Source organism: Gopherus evgoodei, chromosome 3, assembly GCF_007399415.2.
Source record: "Gopherus evgoodei ecotype Sinaloan lineage chromosome 3, rGopEvg1_v1.p, whole genome shotgun sequence".
Lineage (NCBI taxonomy): Eukaryota > Metazoa > Chordata > Testudines > Testudinidae > Gopherus > Gopherus evgoodei.
In genome coordinates this window covers 127,984,473-128,006,524 of record NC_044324.1, presented here as the reverse complement: position 1 = coordinate 128,006,524, position 22,052 = coordinate 127,984,473, and the positions used below count along the sequence as shown (strand labels likewise).

Sequence of the window (22,052 nt, the reverse complement as noted above, 5' to 3'; positions counted from 1 at the left end):
ACATGAGAAGCTTTTGGCAGCTTTTTTTTGTATTTTTTGTATGCTGTTGTCATTTCTCTCCTCTCATCCTTAGAGTGAAGAGAACCATGGGCATTTGCCCAGCGTGATTCAGTTGCCTCTTGCATATAGTGGTGACATAGCTGAGCTCTCTGTAGGCCAGACACTCACTTCAGTTCTATGTAGCTCTGTCTTTGAATCCCCATAGATATGACTGCACATGTGGCTCTTAGGCCTCATGGAAGTCTGGATAGGCCTGGAATTATATGAATGAGGGTTTGGGGGCCCTAAGGTGCATATGTACTCAGAGCCTGCTGTTAGTTTCACAGCTCAGCTGGCTGGCAGCTCCTTCAGATGGTCATATAATAGTGGGTGTTAAAAGTGGGTCGGATCACAGCTGTGGGGGGGGGGGGTTGGTTTTTTTATTTTTTATTTTTAGAATTAAACAGGTGCTTCTGGTTTTCATGAACATATGGTCACACTAGGAAGGGAAGTTCATGCAGAAACCACCGTAGAACATGTAAAAATCTAATTGGAGTATTTATTTTTTTAAATAATTAAAAACTCTAAGAGAATCATACTTTGGTAAGTGGGCAGGGAAGGTGATATATTAGCTAATGGGAGCATCATTTGTAATTACTGAAATACCAAACCTCGCAAATAAGGATACACACCCAAAACTGGAAAAGAGAAAAAAAAATCATTATTTTAACCTGCACTTTTCCCTTCAAAGAATTTTAATGCATTCACAAGAGAACCACGGTATCCAAAGTACTTCATCTGCTCTGTATGTTTGACCACTAGAGGATGAGTGCCCTGATGTCTTTATGATAGAACTTTCAGTTCTGGTCCCTAAAGTTTTGTCTGTAGGTGTTTATAAGGCAACGGCTAAGTTTTACTTGTGTTAAACTACTAGCTCATAACTGATTTTTTTTGGAGGGAGTAACTTTTTCTTTCCTCCTTGATAAATTATGTTTAATGAAGTCTTCCCTCTCTAAACATGCTGCATTTTCTGCAAGTTCTCGGGACTTTATTTGCACAGCAGTCAATTGTAAGAAGCATGATTATCAGCTAGAATAATCATTCTGGACTCATGACTGCAGTACTAAAATACCTTTCGCATTGCTAATTGAGGCAAATGTCCTTTCAGAGATGAGAAGGAGAGCCTCGTTTATGGAGGAGGTAATAAACCTAAGCCGCCATTACCTGGCTCCAAGGGTGCAGAGTCTCCTAATTCTTTCCTCGATCAGGAAAGCCGAAGGCGAAGGTTTACTATTGCGGATTCTGATCAGTTGCCTGGGTATTCCATGGAAGCAAATATACTGCCAACAAAGATGAGGGAAAAAACACCGTCTTATGGTGAGTTCATGCCTCTTTTTATTGTTGCTCTTCAGGATTTAAATGCTTCGGAGAGTGTGAAGAAACAATGAGTGTGAGAGAACTGCTGGCTGAATTTTAAGATAATCTGAGGAAAACATAAACAACAAAATTCTAAATTTGAAACCACTTATTCATTTCACTAAAATTTAAATCCTGTTGTTTGTTACTTTAATGACTAGCATCAGAGCCCCGCTGGATGAGATCAGATTTTGGTTTCCCATTTGTGCATTGGTTGTAACTTTTGGTGGTCATTTTTAGTAGAGTTGGAGATAAGCATTTTGTGTAGCTGTCAGATCTCCTCATAATGCTTCCTTGTTTTATAAGCCAAGTGTCTTGAATAATTTGTGTTCCCACAATACTGTGATGAGATGAGATTATGTTCTCCTAAACTTAATGGTACATTCCTCTTATAACCTTCTCCATGTTGCCCTTAGGAAAACCTCGCCCTCTGTCGATGCCTGCAGATGGGAGCTGGCTGGGAGCTGCAGATCCTTTCTTGAGGCCCCGAGCACCAGGGAGAAAAGGCAAGACTATTAAAACAAACAAAAACTTCCTTCTGTCAGGGGGTGAATGAGAGAGAAAAAATCTTAAATTTAGGAATAAAGGATTGTTATTTACAGATAGATGTTCAGCACTGATATTACTGTTTTATGCTTTAATAAGTATTAATAGCACGAGGCAGTGGTTGGACAACTCAGGCTTACTTTGCATTGAGACCAAAACCTTTATGTATTCTGTCTTGCAGTTGACTTGAGCATTTGTGGTGGGTTGGACTGATTAGGGCAGATCTGTACTTGTATTTGTTTCTGCTTTCTGTTGCTAATGGGACATGGTTCCATTTGAACAATTATTTTAAAATGAAGCCAGGAGAAAATCCAATTTTTTTTTTAACACATACTCCATGCTGGAAAACTGATTAGTGATTAAGCATTAAGGCTTGACCTGCTTGGCACTTTGGGGTCAATTAGGAGGTGATGAATCCTAAAGCAGCAGGCACAGAATGGGAGAGAAACTTAATATGATGATGTTGGATGCTAGCTTCTGGTTCGTGTGTTAATTTAGCATGATTCCTATTGTTTCTCCAAAATTCAGGTACTGTAGTGATGGGGGTTGTACAAGAACCTGTGCAGAATAGGAAAGCAGACAGGATGAATATGGTTACCTGGTCTTGAAGTCAGTTACAGAAGTCTCTGCATTTCCAAGAAAAGTCATTGCAATATAAAGAAGCTCATTTTGAGGTTTGCAAAATGCTGAAAACTGACTAATTAGCCAATCCAACAGAATGATCAGCAGGTGGCAGGGCTGCTTTTTGTTTCGATTTTAGGAGGTTTTTAAATGTACCTGAACTGTTAGTACAATATAAATGTACAATCAGAAATAAAGAGCTTAAATTTATATCTTTAAAATATTTGATTTCAAGTGTCCAAATGAAATATTGTGGCTTTAAGAGGGTTATAGCATGTTGAACTTATCATTCAACAGTATGAAAACAATATTATTTCATTCACCTAACATGCATCGTCATGGTACTAATTAATGTGAAATGTTGCTTTACAGCAGGTCTGCCCTGTTTGAGTCTTCCACTTAACCTTCAAACAGTGTTCCATGTTTATCAATTTTATTTTGTTTTGGGTATTGAATAACCTTGCCATCTTGCCCAAAATACCTCTTATTGGCTAAGTGTGCACAGATAGGGCAGGTGGTTGAATACCAGCTCTCCTAGGTTCTGCCACTGACTTCATGGTCTAAGCATGGGAAAGTCACTTAAACCTCTATAGACCTCAATTTACCCATCTGTAAAATGGGAATAATATTTATCCACCTCATAAGCACACTTTGTTCCTTAATTGATATTTGTATCATGCCTTGAGATCCTCTCAATAGTTATAAAAAAGCAAGACTGTTACTTAATAATGAATTTTAGATGCAAAAACTACGTGATTTCCACCTTCTGTTTTACTGCAGGTGAAGATGTCCTCTGCAGGTACTTCAGTAATGAGAGGATACCCCCAATCATTGAAGAAAGTTCCTCCTCGCAGCAGCATTTTTCAAGGCCAGTGGCTGACAGGCAATTAGTGAGGGGCGCAGACTACATCAGAGGCAGCAGGTGCTTTGTGAACACAGATCTTCATAACAGTGCGACTATACCTTTCCAGGAGGAAGGCGCTAAAAAACTCTCTGTTACGTCACCCACAAAATCTTCTTCCACAGAGCCCTCACTACTGGTCAGTTGGATCACAAGACTTAAACTGTTGACTCACTGATTGTTTGATAGAATGTTTTCTCATCTTCTGTTACCAAGTGCCTTTGTTCCTCAGTCAGACTTCTTGCTTTTCAGCTACAGTATTACATAGTGACTGGTGTGTTGATCTATTCCTGGAGAGTTGTACACATCTCCCCTTTTTTGGCTCTAATATAGTGGAATGGAGAGGATTGGATAATGTGAGATGGAAGTGGGATAAAGGTCTAGTTTGTTTTTCCTGCCCCAAAGTTGAGGGAACTCATTCCTCTGGAAACAAGTAAGGCTCTAGTGAATCAGAGGTCATATCTGGTCTGAAATCTGTATGAGCTGTGCAGAAGCAATCGTTGCATTAAAATGAGGTCCAGTGGCACTTCATTTGCTAAAATGCGCTGATGCTGCACGACCTACTGGCTTGCCGAATATGTAGGGCTAAGCAAAAATCCAGAGCTGTTCTCCTGACCCGAAAGGCAAGAGGGTAAACATCTATTTTGTATAATAATGTGGTGTTGTGGCAAGTACTGCTGCAGCTTTAACTTGTTAAGGAATAAAGGTAGCTTCTTCTCTGTGATAACTAGAGAACTGTGTTAGGAATATATTAAACCTGGTTTATAATCCAGTTATTGAGATCTCCATACAGGCAAACGAGTGTTCTCTGATTTGCTGCAGTGCTCATCCATGAAGATGTGGATTGCTACAACATGCCAAGAAAGAGCATTTGTAGAGGTGGTAAAAGAAATGTATTTTTTCCTTCATTGTTTAATTTGCTGTTAACCAAAGTATCCATATAAGAACAAACCCTGTTGGTTTTATGGAACCTCTACGGTGGTTCAGTTTTTGAACTGACAGATGTGTTTTCAGAAAGAAAAATATGCTGTGATACGTTACAATAGTAAGACACCTGGCTATTTTTAAATGTAGCTCCAGTTTTTCACCTTTAAAAGTCTCAAGTAGCAGCTGGTATTTGGGAAGGGAGAAAAAGCTTGTAAAATTATGGTTATTAAAGAATCATTGTTTAAAACTGAATGTACAAGAGGTTGTTAGTATGCAAAAAAAAGTGTTTAATTTAAGTGTTAAATATAGCTGTATATTTTTTTTACTCTTAACCATATGTAGTTTGTATATTCCTATCTACACCACTGTGCACTAATTAACCAGTGCCAAAAAACATACTGTTATGTTCTCCATTAAATCAACTGCCAAATGCTGCACTGGGTGATCTTGCAGTAATGACAGAGCCTCCTGTGTTCCATCTACATTAAAGAAAGGAAAAACAGTTTAACAGTTTTTAGTGTCTTGTCTGTTCTATGGATTTTAGCATGTTGGGGTACTGCCCTGACTATGTTATGACATAGCATGGTTTTGCCTATGTAAGTGTGACCAAGCTGATGTTATGAAACTCTGTTATGGCCCTCTAGAGACCAGGTGGTTAAATTCAGGTCTCTGGTAAGTTAGTGCAACTTTGACTTCAATGGTGATTTATACTAGGTTGGAATTTGTCCCTAGAGCTGTAACACCGTTCTGTAACACGGTTATAACACAGTTTGGTCCGATCTTCATAGGCATGACCATACCATGTTATAATGGAGAGCAGTGTAGTAGTATCCTCACTTTCAACATGACAGAACTGGTAGTGCAGGCAAGGCCAAACTCACTTGTAGTTCAGTCAAATTCCACCTGTGTGGATGGGGCAGAGCTGAGTGCAGAAACTGCTTTGGTATAAACAGATCTAGGCAACCAACTCTGTGTGTTAGACGCCACTTACAACGTAGTCCAGCCCTGTGCACATAGGCTAGGCTGGCTGCTGTTGAACTATGGTCCAATTCAACAACTGCTATTAAATTCAGTGTAGTGCATAGTACACAAGTTCTGCTTGCCTTTGATAGCCTATGTTTGATAGGCTTAAAGGTCTCTGTAGAAGCACATGTGTTTGAACAGACTCTACGTGTGTTCCGATGGGTGGAATCAGAGATGTGTGCTGCTTTTTGTTGTTGCAGGATTGCCTCCAGAGAACACTTTGCTCCTCCTGGGTCTGGTTATGGTGGCTCATCCAGTCTGACTCTCTGGAAGCCACACTCGGTCTAACAAGAATAGTGAGAAAAGCTTGCTCTAATTTAGCCAAACTGTAAAAACTTCGGTAGCCATTACAGCTTAATCTGCGCTGGCTTTTAAATTGTGCTGAAAATGGTTCTTAACCCTAGTTTGTATCTTAGGTTTAGTTTACTCTGTTCCAGCGTTTGTACTGATCTGATTTGGCCAGTTAGCATCCCTATATTTTGAACACTATTATAACAGTTTGGTCACTTCCACACCTGTCAGACAAACCATATTAGAAATCTAAAAATCTATCTCCCAGCTATTCCCTCTTCCTCCTCTCTGCCTTTTCTTTAAAGTTAGGCTGCAAAGCAAAACTAAACTTTCGATTTTGCTCTTTACTGCATATAAAACATAGCTTCAGACTTTTAATAAAAACAAATTATATTGCAAGTCTCATACTTCTTTCTATTTTTTGGAGCAACCCAAAAGTGATGTCGCACACAGCTGTAGCAGCATTGATCATTCCCCCAGTGAGAGGTGCTGTGACACTGATTCTAGGGGACAGATTTTTAAAGCTATTCAGGTATCTACAGATGCAGCTAGGCACCTAATAGATTTTCGCAAATGCCTAGGTACCTAATTCCCATTGATTTCAATTTTGACCTCCCTTTAATTTCAATGGGAATTTAGTGCCTAGGCACTTCAGAAAATCCCACTAGCCCCTAACTCCCTTAAAATATAGTTCTTGGCCTTAATTTTTTTTCATAAACATCATGAAATGTAAGGCCTGAAGATGCCATTAGATCATCTAGTCTGACCTCCATATTATCACAGGTGATTGTGTGTATGTCTGCACTACAATTAAAAACCTGTGGCTAGCTTGTGCCAGCTGACTGAAGCTTATGGGTCTCAGGCTCAGGGGCTGTTAATTGCAGCATAAACGTTGGGGCTTGGGCTGGAGCCCGGGCTCTAAGACCTTGCAAGGTGGGAGGGGCCCAGAGCTTGGGCTGCAGTGTGAGGCCACTGCAATTAAACAGCCCCTTAGCCCGAGTCCTGCTGAGCTGTGGCAGAGACTGACACTTTTAATAGCTAAAATCATGGTCCTACTAAAGACACTGAATTTATGGCATATTACAACAATCTGTAACCCACTCACCCCCCTTTTTCTGTCCTATGACCACAGGGGTGTTAATGGGACACTTCACCTTGAAGGGTTCCTTTAAAACGTGCTAACTACTTATGCTGAACTATTCGTTCAACCTTGTATTTAGCTGTGACACTTTTGGTATGGTGTACACCAGACTTATATCACTATAACAACATCCCTTAGGCGTGTGAAAAATCCACATCCCTGAGCAACATAGTTATACCTACCTAACCCCTTTTATAGACAGTGTTGTGTCAAAGGGAGGGCTTTTCTTGTTGACATAGCTACTCCCTCTCTGGGAGGTGGATTAACCAGGCTGACATAAGAGTTCTCTCCTGTTGGCATAGGAGCATCTTCATTAAAGCACTACAATGGTGCAGCAGCGCCAATGCAGGGTTTTAAGTGTAGACCTGTCCCTAATACCTTTCGCAGACCTGAGGATGAGCTCTGTGTAGCTTGAAAGCTTCTTTCTCCAACAGAAGTGGTCCAGTAAAAGATATTTCCTCACCTACCTTGTAATAGCACTCAAGCTGCACAAGGGGGGAAAGAATGAATGCAATAAAAAAAAACCCAGTTCTGCAAGAAACTGAGTTGGAGGAAGCTGCCTCTGCCAATTCCAGCACAAAGAAAACTGCTTTTCGGAGAGCAAGTCTGCAACACCTTCTTCCTAAACATAACTGCTGTGAAATAATAGATCACCCCATATCAGGTCCACCAAGGTTAACAAGCACCAACAGGCATACACTGGTAGCAGAGCACAATGGACTGGCTCCAGATGCTGGAAAAGGCACATGCTTATCAACCATGCTTTAATGTGTGTTTGAGCAAGCTGCCTGAGCTTGCCCCTCTCTTGGGGAATAAGTCTCTTAGCCCCAGGCTTTGCTTACCTTGTTTCAGTGCAGATTGCAAGCTCTTTTTGTACTATTGCTTTCTTTGTGAAGCTGGCATTTTGCAGGCTTGCTAGGAGGTGACTTTATTTAAAAAAAAAAAAAAGTACTAGATTGCCAGATGGGGAGGCTACACCATATTTCTTTCCATGGGAGCTTCTGGGGAGTTTTCATTTGAGGAGGGGCTGGCAGAGGATGTTGGAGAAGAAAAGAGACACTAACATCTTACCAGCCCAGCGGTTTCAGTTTGTAGGCATAAACTGCCCAGCACAGAAGTACCTAAAACGCAGCCCTGCTTTTGGTTTTCTGTATCTTAGAAAAGACTAAACTTACTGCTGTTCTGACATCCTTGTGAACGGCCTACACTGGCTCTTTGTTTTCATTGCTGGTAAATCCAGTTAATAAGGAACGCAGCATATCACAGAAGCTAGACATATCACCAAATATAATGGTTGTGTATGTTTATATATTTGATAGTGTATGTAAATTAGACAAGGCGGGTTCCTAGGAGTCTGCCACCATGGCCTTTTTGGTGCACCTGGCCTACCCTTTTGCAAGTGTGTTCCCTTCCTGAGGACCCAATCTTAATTTTCTGCCCAGGAACATGATTAACAAGTAAAGCAATCACTGAAAGTTTCTGATCCAATTTTAAATTATTGGTGTATATCATTAAACTGTTTCTGGGAGCTGGGGTTCTGCAGTGCAGTATGTTACTGCACAGACTTTTTACCTCCGGAGACCTGGGTTCAGGGTGCAAGTGTCTTCTCCTAGAGCTACAGCATGGGGAAGAGGCTGAATAGGGAGAACAAGGGGAACAATGCTTCAAACTGGGTTGGGTTACAGGAGAGACAACAACCTTCTCATCGTGGCGGTGGGCAGGGTGTGGGAGAGGAGGCTAGTAAAATCCTGGAAAGGGGTGTAGCTATTAAAACATCTTCAGTCCAAGAATCTAGAGAAAATCCCAGGCCCAACCTCTGAACACTTGTCCTTTTTTTTTTTTTTGCTCTGATTAAGGCTCTTCCATCTCTTGGGCAGCATGGCCAGGTGTTCACTTCCCACAGTAGCTGTGCTCTTGCTTCCTTGGGGAAGGGTAGGGAAAGCAGCTGGTCAGGAGTTTGTGCAAGCAATGTGGTTAACTTCTGGCTCCACACCTGCTTTGCTAGGAAAACACACCATGTTGCCCCATGGTCATCTCTCAGTTCCATGAGCCCACGCTTTATGTGGAGAGGCTGCAGTTGTTGCTCTGAGAGCATTCTGTTTGTATCCTGGCCCATGATTCATGTGCAAGTGATCTCCCCCACACCAAGGCAGGGAACATTTAGCCCTTAATACCTTGTTATACCTAAAAAATGGACATACAGCTGGAACTCTGTACTGAAGGAGGACTGGAATGGCAGAGGGGGTAGTTCAGGCTGTAATTGGGGGAGCCTTGTCAGAGCTGTGAAGGAGAAATGTACACACTGGTGGCCTGTATTATTGACACTGGTAGAGCAGTGTACTAGGGGCCTTAGCGTAAATGACAATCCAGCCCTACATCTTTTTTCAAGCCAATGTCAAGTCTCTCTCACTTTTCATGAGCATTAAATGAATGACAAATCCCAAAACCAACTCCTGGGGAAATGCACAGAATAAAGAGCAGGAACATGAAGATAGCGTAGTGTATCATCATTGCCCCAAGCAAGGTTATCTGGTGGTTACTTCCCTATCTGATCTTCCTTTGCTGGCAATGAGAAATTAAAGCATAGACAAGATAAGTCTTACTTGAACAGCTCTCTACCTCCACCTCAAGCTTCGGTATTAATTCCCTGATGTTTAGCAGATAGCAAGATGATACAGAACAAATGCAACTACTGGTTTAGCTAGAAGTATTTAAAATACAGAGAAGAACCTGCAGCAATGAAGGCCAGATTACGGCAGAGTCTGGATTGTTTATTCTGTACCATGACTGCCTTTGTTAAAAGTTCTAACTTTTTAACAATGTTTGTTTGTAACATGGAAAAGTATTAAAAACGTGACTTATACAAAACATTCCTGTCCCTTCTTAGTTCTCAGCTGTAGAAGGGAGCCTCACATCTGATGTGTATGTATGTCTATGTGACTAACGTTTTTCTCTTAGACTTCCATTATCTGACACCACCCACCTTATTCAAATAACTGAGTCTGACTCAGAAAGGGAAACTTCTGAATGTTTTTTTCTCTCATGGGTTTAATGCACACATGCTGCAAGCTTAAGTATATTTCCTGACCTACATTTGTGTCATACAGCCTGAGAGGTGCTGACCAAATGTAACAGCCATTGACGGCAACAAGTATTGTGGGTGCTGTGCAGCTTCTGGGATACGGACAAAACTTGGGAAACATACAAGTTCAAGTTTGTCTGTTAGTACGAGCTTGGCTGCCATGAGTTTGACTATTGGTACGAAGGCTGTGTGTATGGTAGTAAGTTATACCTAGACTAATTTTACTAAAGACTACAGCAACAGTTGACCTTTGTGTATGTAATAATACTAAATGTACAGGAAGTTGGTAGTATTTATTAGCCTGTTGTGGTACAACAATGCAGACTCACTGCATCTGTTTGAAATATCATTCTGGGGGATGGAACATCACATTTTGATGGAACAACATTAGACAAATCAGTTACCATTCCACAAAAAAGGCTCGTGTTCTGAATTTTAGCATTAGTGACTGGTGTGTGTGTGTGTGCGCATTGTACATTGAAGTTGCAGGAGTGTTTACATCAAAAGCAGTGGAGAGGGATAGCCAAGCCAATAGAAGTCTGCAGAGTTGAAGTGAAATAAATGAACTGGTAGAATGTGGACAGTCTGTAATGCTATAGTCAGGACAATGATAAAGCAGTTTTGGTTTTCTAGTATTAGGGATGACTAAATTTATAAGTGTTCTGGACAACTGCTGTTTGGAAATGGGCTGCCAACAGTGACACACATACAGGGTAAATTTTGTGTGTGTAGTTTCTTTAAACCTAAGATTAAAGGAAATTAACAAGATGTTTCCTCTTACTAAGCAAAACTTGCTTTAAAACATTATTCTGTGTAGACTTGTGTGTTCCTTGAATGCAACATGAAACCTAAAACTCAACCAAATCAGGAAGGAGATGGTAAAAATTGGACAGCTTTATATTTGGAGGAATGACTGGACTTCTCTCTGCGGGAATATGATTTAAGTGACTTGTTTTTCAAGTACAAGTTGTAAAGTCATGGGTTTTTGTTGCATGCGATGAGCAGGTGTCCTTCCTCTACTGTCCTACACTCACATCCACTCACATAGAGTCCAATTTAAACCAAATTCTGGGCTTCAGTTTTAACCAAGAATTCAATAGTAAGTTCAGCTCCCACCTATTTTCTGGTTTTGCTGCTGGTAGGATTCCTTCCTAAGAACTGTTCAACTTTCATTCTAGGTCCTCTTTCAGTTCTTCTGCCTCCCTTTTATCTGAGTAGGGTAATGATACCTGGACCTATCAGTCATCAAAATGTACCTTCTAAACAGCCTTATTGCACATGGTTTCTAGATTTTTTTTTTTTTTTTACTTGTTTATCTAACTTTCTCCATAACTAACAGCTTATACAGTCTCAGAGCATGACTTCAACATCAGGTACTCTGATATGGAAGTGAAGCGTTGGCTGGATTATTTGATTCTGTACAATAAGGAAGGCTCTCTACTTTACTTTACCTTCCTCTTTTTGGCCCTGATCCTGCATCAGACTTGCTGTGCCCATGCAGAACCTAATAAAAGATCTGTGCAATGGTATGGATGTGCTCTTTTCTTCTCGTAGCCTTTGAGTTGTATAATGGGCTAGAATGCTTAAAGCGCGTTTGTGAGTTAATGCTGGAGCCTGAGGCGGCGGCTGTTCACAGAAACAAACATCTCTCTCCTGACCTGGAAGGACCCCCTCTAGTGTCAGATTGTAGTTCAATTCTTGTCCTCTGATAAGGCAACAAGTTTGCCAAATAATGGTGGTTTGGAATGAGGAAATCTTCCCCTTGGGAACTGGATTGAAGTCAACCAGCCATCACATGGCAATCATTTAAATTCACTAACAGTTTAGGCTGGGTCTGAATTGATAAATTGGTTACCAATCACTCTTTTAATGTAAATGAGCAATAACATTTCACATGTGAGTAAAGTCATCCTTCAAGACTGATCCGTAAGAGGAAATGTAGTTAAGAAAAACTCGCTATCTAGAACACACTTGGAGAGTCTAGTGAACCCAATGGACTATTCCAGCTGAAGGCAGAGCTGCTGTGGCTTTTGGATTGGTCAGAAAGGGTTTTTGTTTTTTAAATGGTTAATAGGCTTCAAACAATTCCTCTGCCGCTTTAAGAATTTTCCATTGTAGAGAAATATTTATATTGGACTGAGGTATGTTCTGTGGTGCTGAATAGAGATTCAAGTGTCTGTTCCTACACTATGACCTTTCACTTTTCTGGATATTGCTGGTCCAATGATCAGTGATAAAGTTCATGCCAACAAGTACGCATAAACTTAGGTTTTAAAGGAGTCCAGAAGCTGGAAAAAGTTTTTTGAGGTGCCATACACTATTGTCCAAGGATATATGCACCTGGCAAAGTGAATTCTAAAGCTGTATCCCAAAACATTTATTTGGGTTCATTTATTGGATGATCATGGGAAACAAGACTGAGTTTATTACAAGTATTTATGGCAATTATATCTATTGTATACAGGTTCCCTCCACGTAGTTTAAAATAATGCTAAATATCTTTGCAATGGCTCTGAATATAGCACAAGCCTATACCCTCTTATAAATTAATTTCTGGCGGAGAGAGAACATAGCTCACCTCTCACTAGACTGTAATGAGGTGGTGGATGGAGAGTCATCAACCAGCCTCATCATGTAGCTCTGAGAGTGTTGAGTGGTTAGTAAGAAATCTTATCCTCTTACAGATGGGGGAGTCATTTATTCTCTTCTGCCTCCATTTCCCTCAGTTTGCCAACATCTAGTGGCTCTTAGATTTGTCTACTGGCCTAGTTCTGCAAAAGTCCTCCTGCCTCCTAGATCACAGTGTCTAATGTGATGTACATGTAACTGACTGACTCACCCATGATCAGAGTAAAGCATGCCATGGCCTGTATTAGAAATTAGGTCTTCTGGTTTAGAGGTCTGTACTTAAAATTCTACACTATTCCTCCCTCTCATGGTACTTTTGTAAGAATAAGTTCCATTCATAGATGTACAAATGAAGCTTTTTTTTTAAATTAGCTATGGGTTTGTTTTAGATGAACTTTTCACAACCCAAAATCTTCTACAGAAGTACATTCCACTCAATATATTGATGTTTTAGAATAGTTTGACATCAAAGTTCTTGATTAACTGCTTCACATAAGCATCCACCATTTTTTTTTAAAGTGGAACCTGAGTACAAGAGAATCTGATGTTGATCAGAACTTCCTGCAAGCTAGAATTATATTACATTAATTCCAAATGGTCTCCTTCCAAGAATTTATTACACAAACAGTTAACTATAAATTCTATTTTAATTTATAGTGTTTATCCAGCCATTTGTTTTACTGCCTAAGATAACATCAGCCAGAGTCTTACTGTTCTTTTCAGTAATAATAGCGTTGCCTGGAAAACAGTGTTTCCAGGAGCAATCCTCATTTCCAAGCCTTTGATTTTTCTAAAAATTCCTCTCATACTTAATAAGCAGTCAGTTTTGACTCTGCTTAAGAATTGCTTGGACCACCCTGAGTAGCTGTTGTGTCTGGAAGCTTGGCCCTTCATCTTGAAACACACAGGTCTCTACGACTTGAGCCAAAGGAAAATCTGCTTTTTTCTTGGTTGCTGAACTACAAATCCTGATTGCAGCCCCTGGTAGTGAAAGGAGGTGGAGCTATAATCCTGATCTCTCTTCTTTCCCTTTTCTGAGTAACAGCCGTGTTAGTTTGTATCCACAAAAAGAACAGGAGTACTTGTGGTACCTTAGAGACTAACAAATTTATTTCAGCATGAGTTTCAGTGAGCTACAGCTCACTTCTTTGGATGCATAGACTGGAACACACAGACAGGAGATATTTATACATACAGAGAACATGAAAAGGTGGAAGTATGCATACCAACAGGAAGAGTCTAATCAATTGAGATGAGCTATCAGCAGGAGAAAAAAAATTTTTTTTTGAAGTGATAAATATGATGACCCATAGGAGGTGTGAAGAGAACTTAACATAGGGAAATAGATTCAATTAGTGTAATGACCCAACCATTCCCAGTCTCTGTTTAAGCCTGAGTTAATTGTATCTAATTTGCATATTAATTTGAGTTCAGCAGTCTCTCTTTGGAGTCTGTTATTGAAGTTTTTTTGTTGTAAAATTGCCACCTTCAAGTCTGTCACTGAGTGGTTAGAGAGGTTGAAGTGTTCTCCCACTGGTTTTTGAATGTTATGATTCCTGATGTCAGATTTGTGTCCATTTATTCTTTTACGTAGAGACTGTCCATTGGCCAAACCGGACAGTCTCGGCGGTTTATCTTTATTCACTGACCAACTGACACAATTTCCATAAGAAGGACTTAGAGTGTTCAGCCCTCTGACAGAGTTTATATTTTGTATGTTTGTCCTGAAAAACAGTACTGAGAGTGAGCAGTTAGTCTGGCGCTGAGTGCTTTCCCAGAATGCACTGGGCCTGATTCTTCTTGCACACTGCTTTTACACCAACTCCATTGGGTTTAATGGAGTTGCTCCTGGTTTACACTGGCACGAATGAGAGGAGAATAGGGTGCAGTGTGTTAAATTGAAGGTTTCAACAAAAGGGCACTGCAACTAGAGAAGTAAAACAGGCACTTCCTCATGTTTACTGAGAGCTTACTGCATGCACGTTTGTATTAGCTAGCAGTTCCCCGCTGCCCAGAAATCTTCAGACTTAATGCTGCTCTAATAGGCTATAATATTAACACTTTCTGACTTCAAGCATCACAAGCTTTCAAAATGCTGCTATGGAGAGGGAGAGAGAGCTTTCAAAACAGCGCTGCTTCTCAGCTTGCTGCCTGGTAAGTATGAGTCTTCACTGTCTTCTGACAGAGAAACAGCCTGATGTGTTTGTTTTTTTGTTTTTTTCCTAAAATCAACCCATGTCACAGGCAGCTTTAAAATTGGTGAGCCCTCAACTGGATCTTCTTTTATACATTTTTATTTTATTATGCATGTTTTAAAATAGATTTCTATTAAATAAGTCCACTACCCTACGTATACACTACAATGAGGGAATAACTCAGGGAAAAGGTTATTAAAAACATTGTACAGCAAGAACTGTAGCTGTTGGCAGCCACTGATCTGAATGTGCTACTCTCCAGATAATTAAACATGCCCTTCCTCTGTTTCTCAAATAGAGATTGTGTTGATGTGTACTACTTAGACTATTAATTATGGACTTGATTCAGAAAAGCACAATGTATCATTTGTGCATTTTCTGCAAAGTTCACTTGGAAAAACTGAATAAGCAGAGTGGTCTGAATAAGGCATGCTCTATTGGACTGCTATTTTCTTCTGCATGCAGCTGGAGATACCTCCCCTCCTTTTGTCACCCAGGAGGGAGTCAAAGGAAAAAGTGCCGTGCTCTAGCTTCAAATGCAGACTAGTTAGAATCAGTGGGGATTCTCTCTGGTTCTGGTAAAGTAAAAAAAGTATCCAGTGGAGTGGAGTGTGTGGTACGGTTCTGAGCTGCCCCGAGGAAGCCTTCATTTATAGTTAAGAAGTATTTCTCCGCCTTGTTTTTTGTTAAACATGGGTATACCTCTAGCAACCTTCCTTGGTCAAGAGCCTCAGCTTCACTCAGGCCGTGCCTCTTTGAGCAATGGGCATGTTCTGCGCTGAGCCTGGGCCACTTTAGAGTAGCACAAGAGTTGCTGTAAAGCAGAGGTTTTCAAACAGGGTCATGAGGTTATTGCCTGGGGGGTCACGAGCTGTCAGCCCTGCCACCCTGTCAGTGGTGCTGACTGCCAAAGTTAAAATAAATGAAAATTTAATTTAAAATTAAATTTGAAATCCCCATTTTTAATTTATAAAGGTGGGCGGGGGGGTGCTCAGAGGCTTGCTGTGTGAAAGGGATCACCTATACAAAAAATTTGAGAACCACTGCTCTAAAGTCAGCCAGAATATAGCGGCCCCTAAACCAGGAAGTGTGAGAGTGCAGCATGCCCCACCTCCAACATGCCCTCTATATTAAGAGGTGCAGTGGGAGGGGACGACATAAAAACTGTCTGTGCTGGCTCTGTATCAACTGGAAGTATCAGAGGGTAGCCGTGTTAGTCTGGATCTGTAAAAGCAGCAAAGAATCCTGTGGCACCTTATAGACTAACAGACGTTTCGGAGCATGAGCTTTCGTGGGTGAATACCCACTTCCTCAGATGCATGTCACATGCATCTGAGGAAGTGGGTATTCACCCACGAAAGCTCATGCTCCAAAACGTCTGTTAGTCTATAAGGTGCCACAGGATTCTTTGCTGCTTTTATCAACTGGAAGTGCACCATGCTGAGGGAATCCCACTTGGATGGTACAAGAGATCAAATTATGTGGATGACTAATATTCCAACTCTGAACTGATTGGGTCTCCTATTGAAACAGGACAGTAGAATGGGAGGCCCCAGGAGTAGCAGCCTGAATTTCCAGCAGATTTACTGCAGTTCCACACACAGGCTTGCAGGACCAAAACCCACAGAAGGAGATGTAGTGAGGGGGAACAAATAACATCTTGTGTGAACTGATCAGTGAAGAGTTTCTGCTCCTCACTGAGTTATTCACACATGATGGGGATGAGTAGGTCAATCATCTGCACAGTCTTTTAGTGAAGTTAGTAAAGCACTTTGAGCTCCACATGGATGAAGGATGCGATAAAAATCTTCAGTTCACTATAGCTTATTAGCAATTGTCATAAACAGATAAGAAAAGTTAATAGCACAGAAGTACTTTATATCTCTTTGACTGTAAAGGGTTAACAAGTTCAGTAAGCCTGGCTGTCACCTGACCAGAGGACCAATCAGAGGACAGGATGCTTTCGAATCTTGAGGGAGGGAAGTTTTTGTGCTGTGCTGTTAGTTTTTGTGATTGTTCACTCTGGGAGCTCAGAGGGAGCAGATGTGCAACCAGGTTTCTCTCCAATACAGGCTCTTATAAGTTCAGACTAGTGAGTACTAGGTAGATAAAGCGAGTTAGGCTTATGGTTGGTTTTCTTTATTTGCAAATGTGTATTTGGCTGAAAGGAGTTCAAATTGGTATTTTGCTGAAAAGATTTTAATTTATACTTGTATACTTAGGCTGGGAGGGTGTTCCCAGTGTCTACAGCTGAAAGACCCTGTACCTATTCCATTTTAATTTACAAAGATAATTTTTACTGTTTTTCTCTCCTTAATTAAAGTTCTTCTTGTTTAAGAACCTGATTGTTTGTTTTTTATTCTGGTGTGACCCCAGGGGACTGGGTCTGGATCCACCAGGGAATTGGTGGGGAGAAAGGAGGGAAGAGGGAGAGAGAGGCTGATTTCTCTCTGTGCCAGGATTACTTTCTCTCAGGAAGAGTCTGGGAGGGGGAAAGAGAAGGAGGGAGGAAGGTGAATTGTCCTCTCTGTTTTGTGATTCAAGGAGTTAGAATCACAGTGATCTTCCAGGGTAACCCAGGGAGGGGAAGCCTGGGAGAGGCAACAGTGAGGGAAAGGGTTTACTTTCCTTGTGTTAAGAACCAGAGGGTCTGGGTCTTGGGGGTCCCCGGGCAAGGTTTTGTGGGGACCAGAGTGTACCAGGCACTGGAATTCCTGGTGGGTGGCAGCGCTACAGGTTCTAAGCTGGTAATTGAGCTTAGAGGAATTCATGCTGGTACCCCATCTTTTGGACGCTAAGGTTCAGAGTGGGGAATTGTACCATGACAGCAAAAAAGAAGGATGCCTTGGGATAAAGCAAACTTGCGAGATGCATTGTCAGAGCACCAGTTTACTTTGAAAAACAACAGTCATCTGCAAACTACCCATTTTTGTAATTTGACAGCTTGTTAGACTAAAACCCTCATTTCCTACGGGCAGAAATATTGCTCCAGAAATGACTGTAGCCGAGGCAAGTGAATAGTATTTTCCTTAAGAGCTACTTAAGTTGTTTGCACAGAAAGGGGAGGGTTTGGGATTAGATGGATCCTCTAGTGAAGAAAGATAGACAGTGCCAAAATGTTGTGTTGCTTTGCTTAAAAAAACAAAAACCTAACCTCTTCCCCCGCTTCCCCATATTTTTATTATACTGGCCTTTTAAATCTTCTTTTCATACACTATAGATACCATTGAAGATCATCCTTCATACAGAAGTGATCAGGCAAGAGAACATTTTTTGCCCACCCCCATTTTGATTCTCATTCTTGTCTAAGTGGGGAAATAACACAGAGCTTTGAGGGCAGCTAGAATATTAGCCTTGCGTTTCTCTAGATGCCTTATCAGTTTTTACAGCTGTCATTTAAAATGAATTAAGGTCAGGGCTGCCCAGAGAGGAGAGGCAAGTGGGGCAATTTGCCCCGGGCCCCACAGGGGCTCCGAGAGTTTAAGGCCCCTGGAGCGGGGTCCTTCACTCTGAGCCCCCGGAGCTTCTTCCGCTCCAGGTCTTCGGCGGCAATTTGGCAGAGAGAGGCCCCCTGAATCCTCTGGGCAGCCCTAATTAAGATTCTATCCCCTTTGATTATTGAGGGGAAGAGAACTATCCCATTTGGTGTTCCAAGAGGAGAAAATATATGGCCCAAGATCCTGACAAGCAGTTGAGGAAACCTGAATTCAGCTCAGGAGTGTGCATGCGAAGGTGGCTTTAAATCATCTTTGGGCTCCCTCATCCTAGTTGGTTGCTGGTAGCCCAAAGGGGAGTGAGTTGTAGGGGTGCTGCTATGGTGGCTCCATGCAGGATGAATCCATTCCTCAGTAACCAGAGTCACTAAATTTAGGGCAGCCTCATTCAGATGGAGCAGCACAGAGAAACCCAAGTGGGCCTTTGCTCAAAAGTAATACAAGAGTAGCAAGTGAAAGAACCCTTTTATCAGGTGGCAAAAGCACCCCAAAGGCATCAGAGGCCTGAAATTTTATTTCACTTTAGCGAAACAGGTGTGTTTCAAGGTTCTTTGCAGCAGTAGTGGGTTGAGACATGCCTGGAATCTAGGATCGATCATATTTGCGTTCTACTAATTAATAGACTAGGCCAGCCTTCCTTTGAGAATCAGTGAAATTACTGAGCAACATCCAGCAATGCCCTCTGCTCCTACACTCTTTCCACAAAGTAACATGTATGCCTCTTCAGGCCTGTCATCATCACTCACTAGGCAGATTGTAAGCCAAGGGCAATGCACTGATAAAGGGCCTATTTCGTTTAGAAGGCAATCGTTAGGTGGCTCTGTGCGTTAATGCACATTCACCTATAAGAACAATTTCTTTCAAAATGAAGATATGTTTTTGGGTAGCTTTTCAAATAGGGCATTTTAAGTGCAATCAGCTTGGAAAGTGCTTTGATGATGAAAAAGCTATGTTCATGCCAAGGACTGGTTACGCAAGCAAAGAAGTGGAAGATTCATTACAGCAATTTAAAGCTGACTTGTACAGGAGGAAGGAGGTCATATTACACGTATTTAATTTGTTCTTTGTCACAGTGGCTTGTGATTGGGGGCTTGTATTTTAAACTTCGTACATACACACAAAACCAAGATGCAACGCAAACAACGTTTTTAAAAGGATTTAAAAATCAAGGCCCAAATTCTCAGTCTCACTAGGTTCAGATAGGGACAGGGAGCTGCAAAGCAGCTGGTTGGGGTTCCCTGATCTATGCAAAGTCCAGCATAGGTTCGTACAATCCCAGGGTTTCTACAGTACAATAGCAACTGTGGCTTTCAGCTCTTGCCAGGTGGAGATTATTGGAGCACCATAGTGCTATGACTAGCGGGAAGGATAGCTCAGTGGTTTGAGCATTGGCCTACTAAACCCAGGGTTGTGAGTTCCCTCCTCGAGGGGGCCATTTAGGGATCTGGGGCAAAAGTCAGTACTTGGTCCTGCTAGTGAAGGCAGGGGCCTGGACTCAATGATCTTTCAAGGTCTCTTCCAGTTCTAGGAGTTTGGTATATCTCCAATTATTAAATTAAAACTACCCTCCCTTACCCCTCTTCAGGTACTCTGCACTGGGGGCTATAGGGAAGCTGGTGCTGTGTCAGTTCTATGCCAATAGAATCATTAGCTGGGACAATCTGCAAACTTTCCAACCCAAAGCAGCACAGAGGTGCCAGACCAAAGAAGAGAATCTGGCCCCATACACCTTGTGCAAAATGCTGTCAAAGTATAATGGTAGCATTTTCCAACCACTTTACACAAGCATACAAGACACCTCATTACACCAGTGTAAAACTGGGGCAAAAAGTAGAGAGTTAGTACCCAAGTTTCTCCCTTTCTTGAGCACAGCCTCATCCTGTGACCAATGAAGTCTATGGCAATGCATCCTGGCCCCCGGGAGAGCACCCGCCTAAATGCCGCTGAATTTCAACGACATTTTGGCGGGGATGCCTCTCGATGACTACGCTTGCCGCCAACAAGTGATGTCATCGAGAGGCGTCGTTCCCAAAATTTGGCGGGGATGCCGCTTGTTGACGGCAAGCGTCGTCGTCGAGGGGTGTCCCTGCTGCTGCAGTGGTCCTTCGTCTGGCGCCTGCCAGACGAAAAGGTTGGGGACCAGTGAACTAAGTAGTTACAGTAGAAGTGTGACTGAATACACATTTGAACAGCCTGCCATACCCCCAGCACTGTCCAGGAGTGTATGCACTGAAAAGCTTCTTTGCTATTTGATGTCAGGTGCCAGCGCTTGATAACACTGGAGCTTGCTTGAGTGCAGCCAGATGTCCACTTAGAGACCTGTAGCAGCAGTATCTAGCTTGATCTGAGGTCAGGCCCATCCAATGTCTCAGTTTACCTCTTCCAGTCAAATGGCCTACAACAGGGGCTTTTGAATTAGTTCACCATATTGGGGTCTAGTTTATTCATATAAACTATCAGCTTACCATAAAGCAGATCTCCCAACCCTCATCCCCAGGCTCACTAGCTTGTATTAGGACTTTACCATACTTTATAGCCAAGGTTCAAACTTTTCCTCTAGCCTGGTCAAATAGACCAGAGAAAGCACTTCCTAGATGTTTCTCTTGCTTCCTTCAGAAAAGAACTAAATCCCCTGCTTCCAATTTTTCACCTTTATTACATCCCCTCCTTGCAGGCTTCTCCTCATTATATACTGTAGCTAAGTCACATGACTGTCAGGGGACCCTTGGACTCAATCCCATTACCAGGGAAGCAGGTTAAACCAGCCACAGCTCATCTTGTGACATACTTCAATTACTATTTTAAAATGTGTGAGGGAGGGTGAAACTCTTTTGTTTTGGAATATACAACAAATATTCTTTATAATAGTTCAGATACAATGTTCTGAAAGTGTTTTAATTTTTGGTCACGGCAGCCTAATAGTATATACAAGGTTCAGTGCAAGAGTTTCCCATCAATCACTATTTGGCATTCCTATGCAAAGGATTTGCTTCTCTGTGGCAGCTGTCTGACTTTAAAAATGAGTCAGGTTGAATGTTGACCTTGCTAGAGTCTGCAGATTTACACTTTGTTTTGAGTTCTGCTTTGGAAATATTGGTATCCTGCGCATTTTAAACACAGAGTTTCACGTGAAGGAATTTACAACAGGTTTTCCTTTCAGTCCTTCACACTTAGATCCTGGCCTCATGCCAGAATTTAGAAACTAGATTTGTAATCACTTTATTTACAAGGTGAGGTTTTTTCTTTTCTTTTTGTTGGCTTAACCTGACAGATTGTAGACTATAAGGCGCCACTTGCGCTTCTTAAAATATGCTTTATTTTGCCTCCTTTGGTTGTATAGATACATTTATCCTCTGGCTCAACCCCCCCTGTCTGTGTACTTGGATAAGGTAAGGCATTTCAGATTTAATGTAATGTTACAGATAGTTTTTTCACCAGGAAAAACTATTTGGGAGACCCCCAGTTCCATTCCCTTTCTGCCTGAGGAGATTGGAACAGGGCTTAGCAGGAGAGAGGCATCCAGATGCCTAGAGTGAGGCAGCCATGTGCATGCAAACAGGCAGAAAGTTAAGTGCCTAGGGAACCTTTATAACAGAAATGTAGGTGTCCAGTGAGTGTAGGCACCTACAGGGTTAGGCAGCACCAAACGAGGGTTGTGTGGATCACAGATATGCTTAACATTGGGACTTAGGAGCTTAAATCTGGGGTTTATTCACCAGAGCCGGCGTTAGTTATAAGCAGACTGAGCAATTGCTTAGGACCCCGTGTATCTCAAGGGAACCCCCTGTTTGCTTTTTATTATAAGAAC

At 41.7% G+C, this 22,052-nt stretch overlaps 1 protein-coding gene across 3 annotated transcripts in view; it reads left to right on the top strand.

Annotated features, from left to right (window-relative positions):
* Window positions 1-7,793, top strand: part of CNKSR3 (CNKSR family member 3) — a 94,527-nt gene extending 86,734 nt beyond the window's left edge. For 2 of the 3 annotated variants that reach the window (XM_030556614.1, XM_030556616.1), the window contains 3 exons: window positions 1,148-1,356; window positions 1,812-1,901; window positions 3,343-7,793. In XM_030556614.1, coding sequence (XP_030412474.1) covers window positions 1,148-1,356; window positions 1,812-1,901; window positions 3,343-3,641 — 598 coding nt within the window. In that variant the 3' untranslated portion in view covers window positions 3,642-7,793. Of the gene's footprint in view, window positions 1-1,147; window positions 1,357-1,811; window positions 1,902-2,469; window positions 2,594-3,342 lie in introns of those variants that run through there. The other variant, XM_030556615.1, reaches the window with a different exon arrangement.
* Window positions 7,794-22,052: the final 14,259 nt, after the last annotated feature.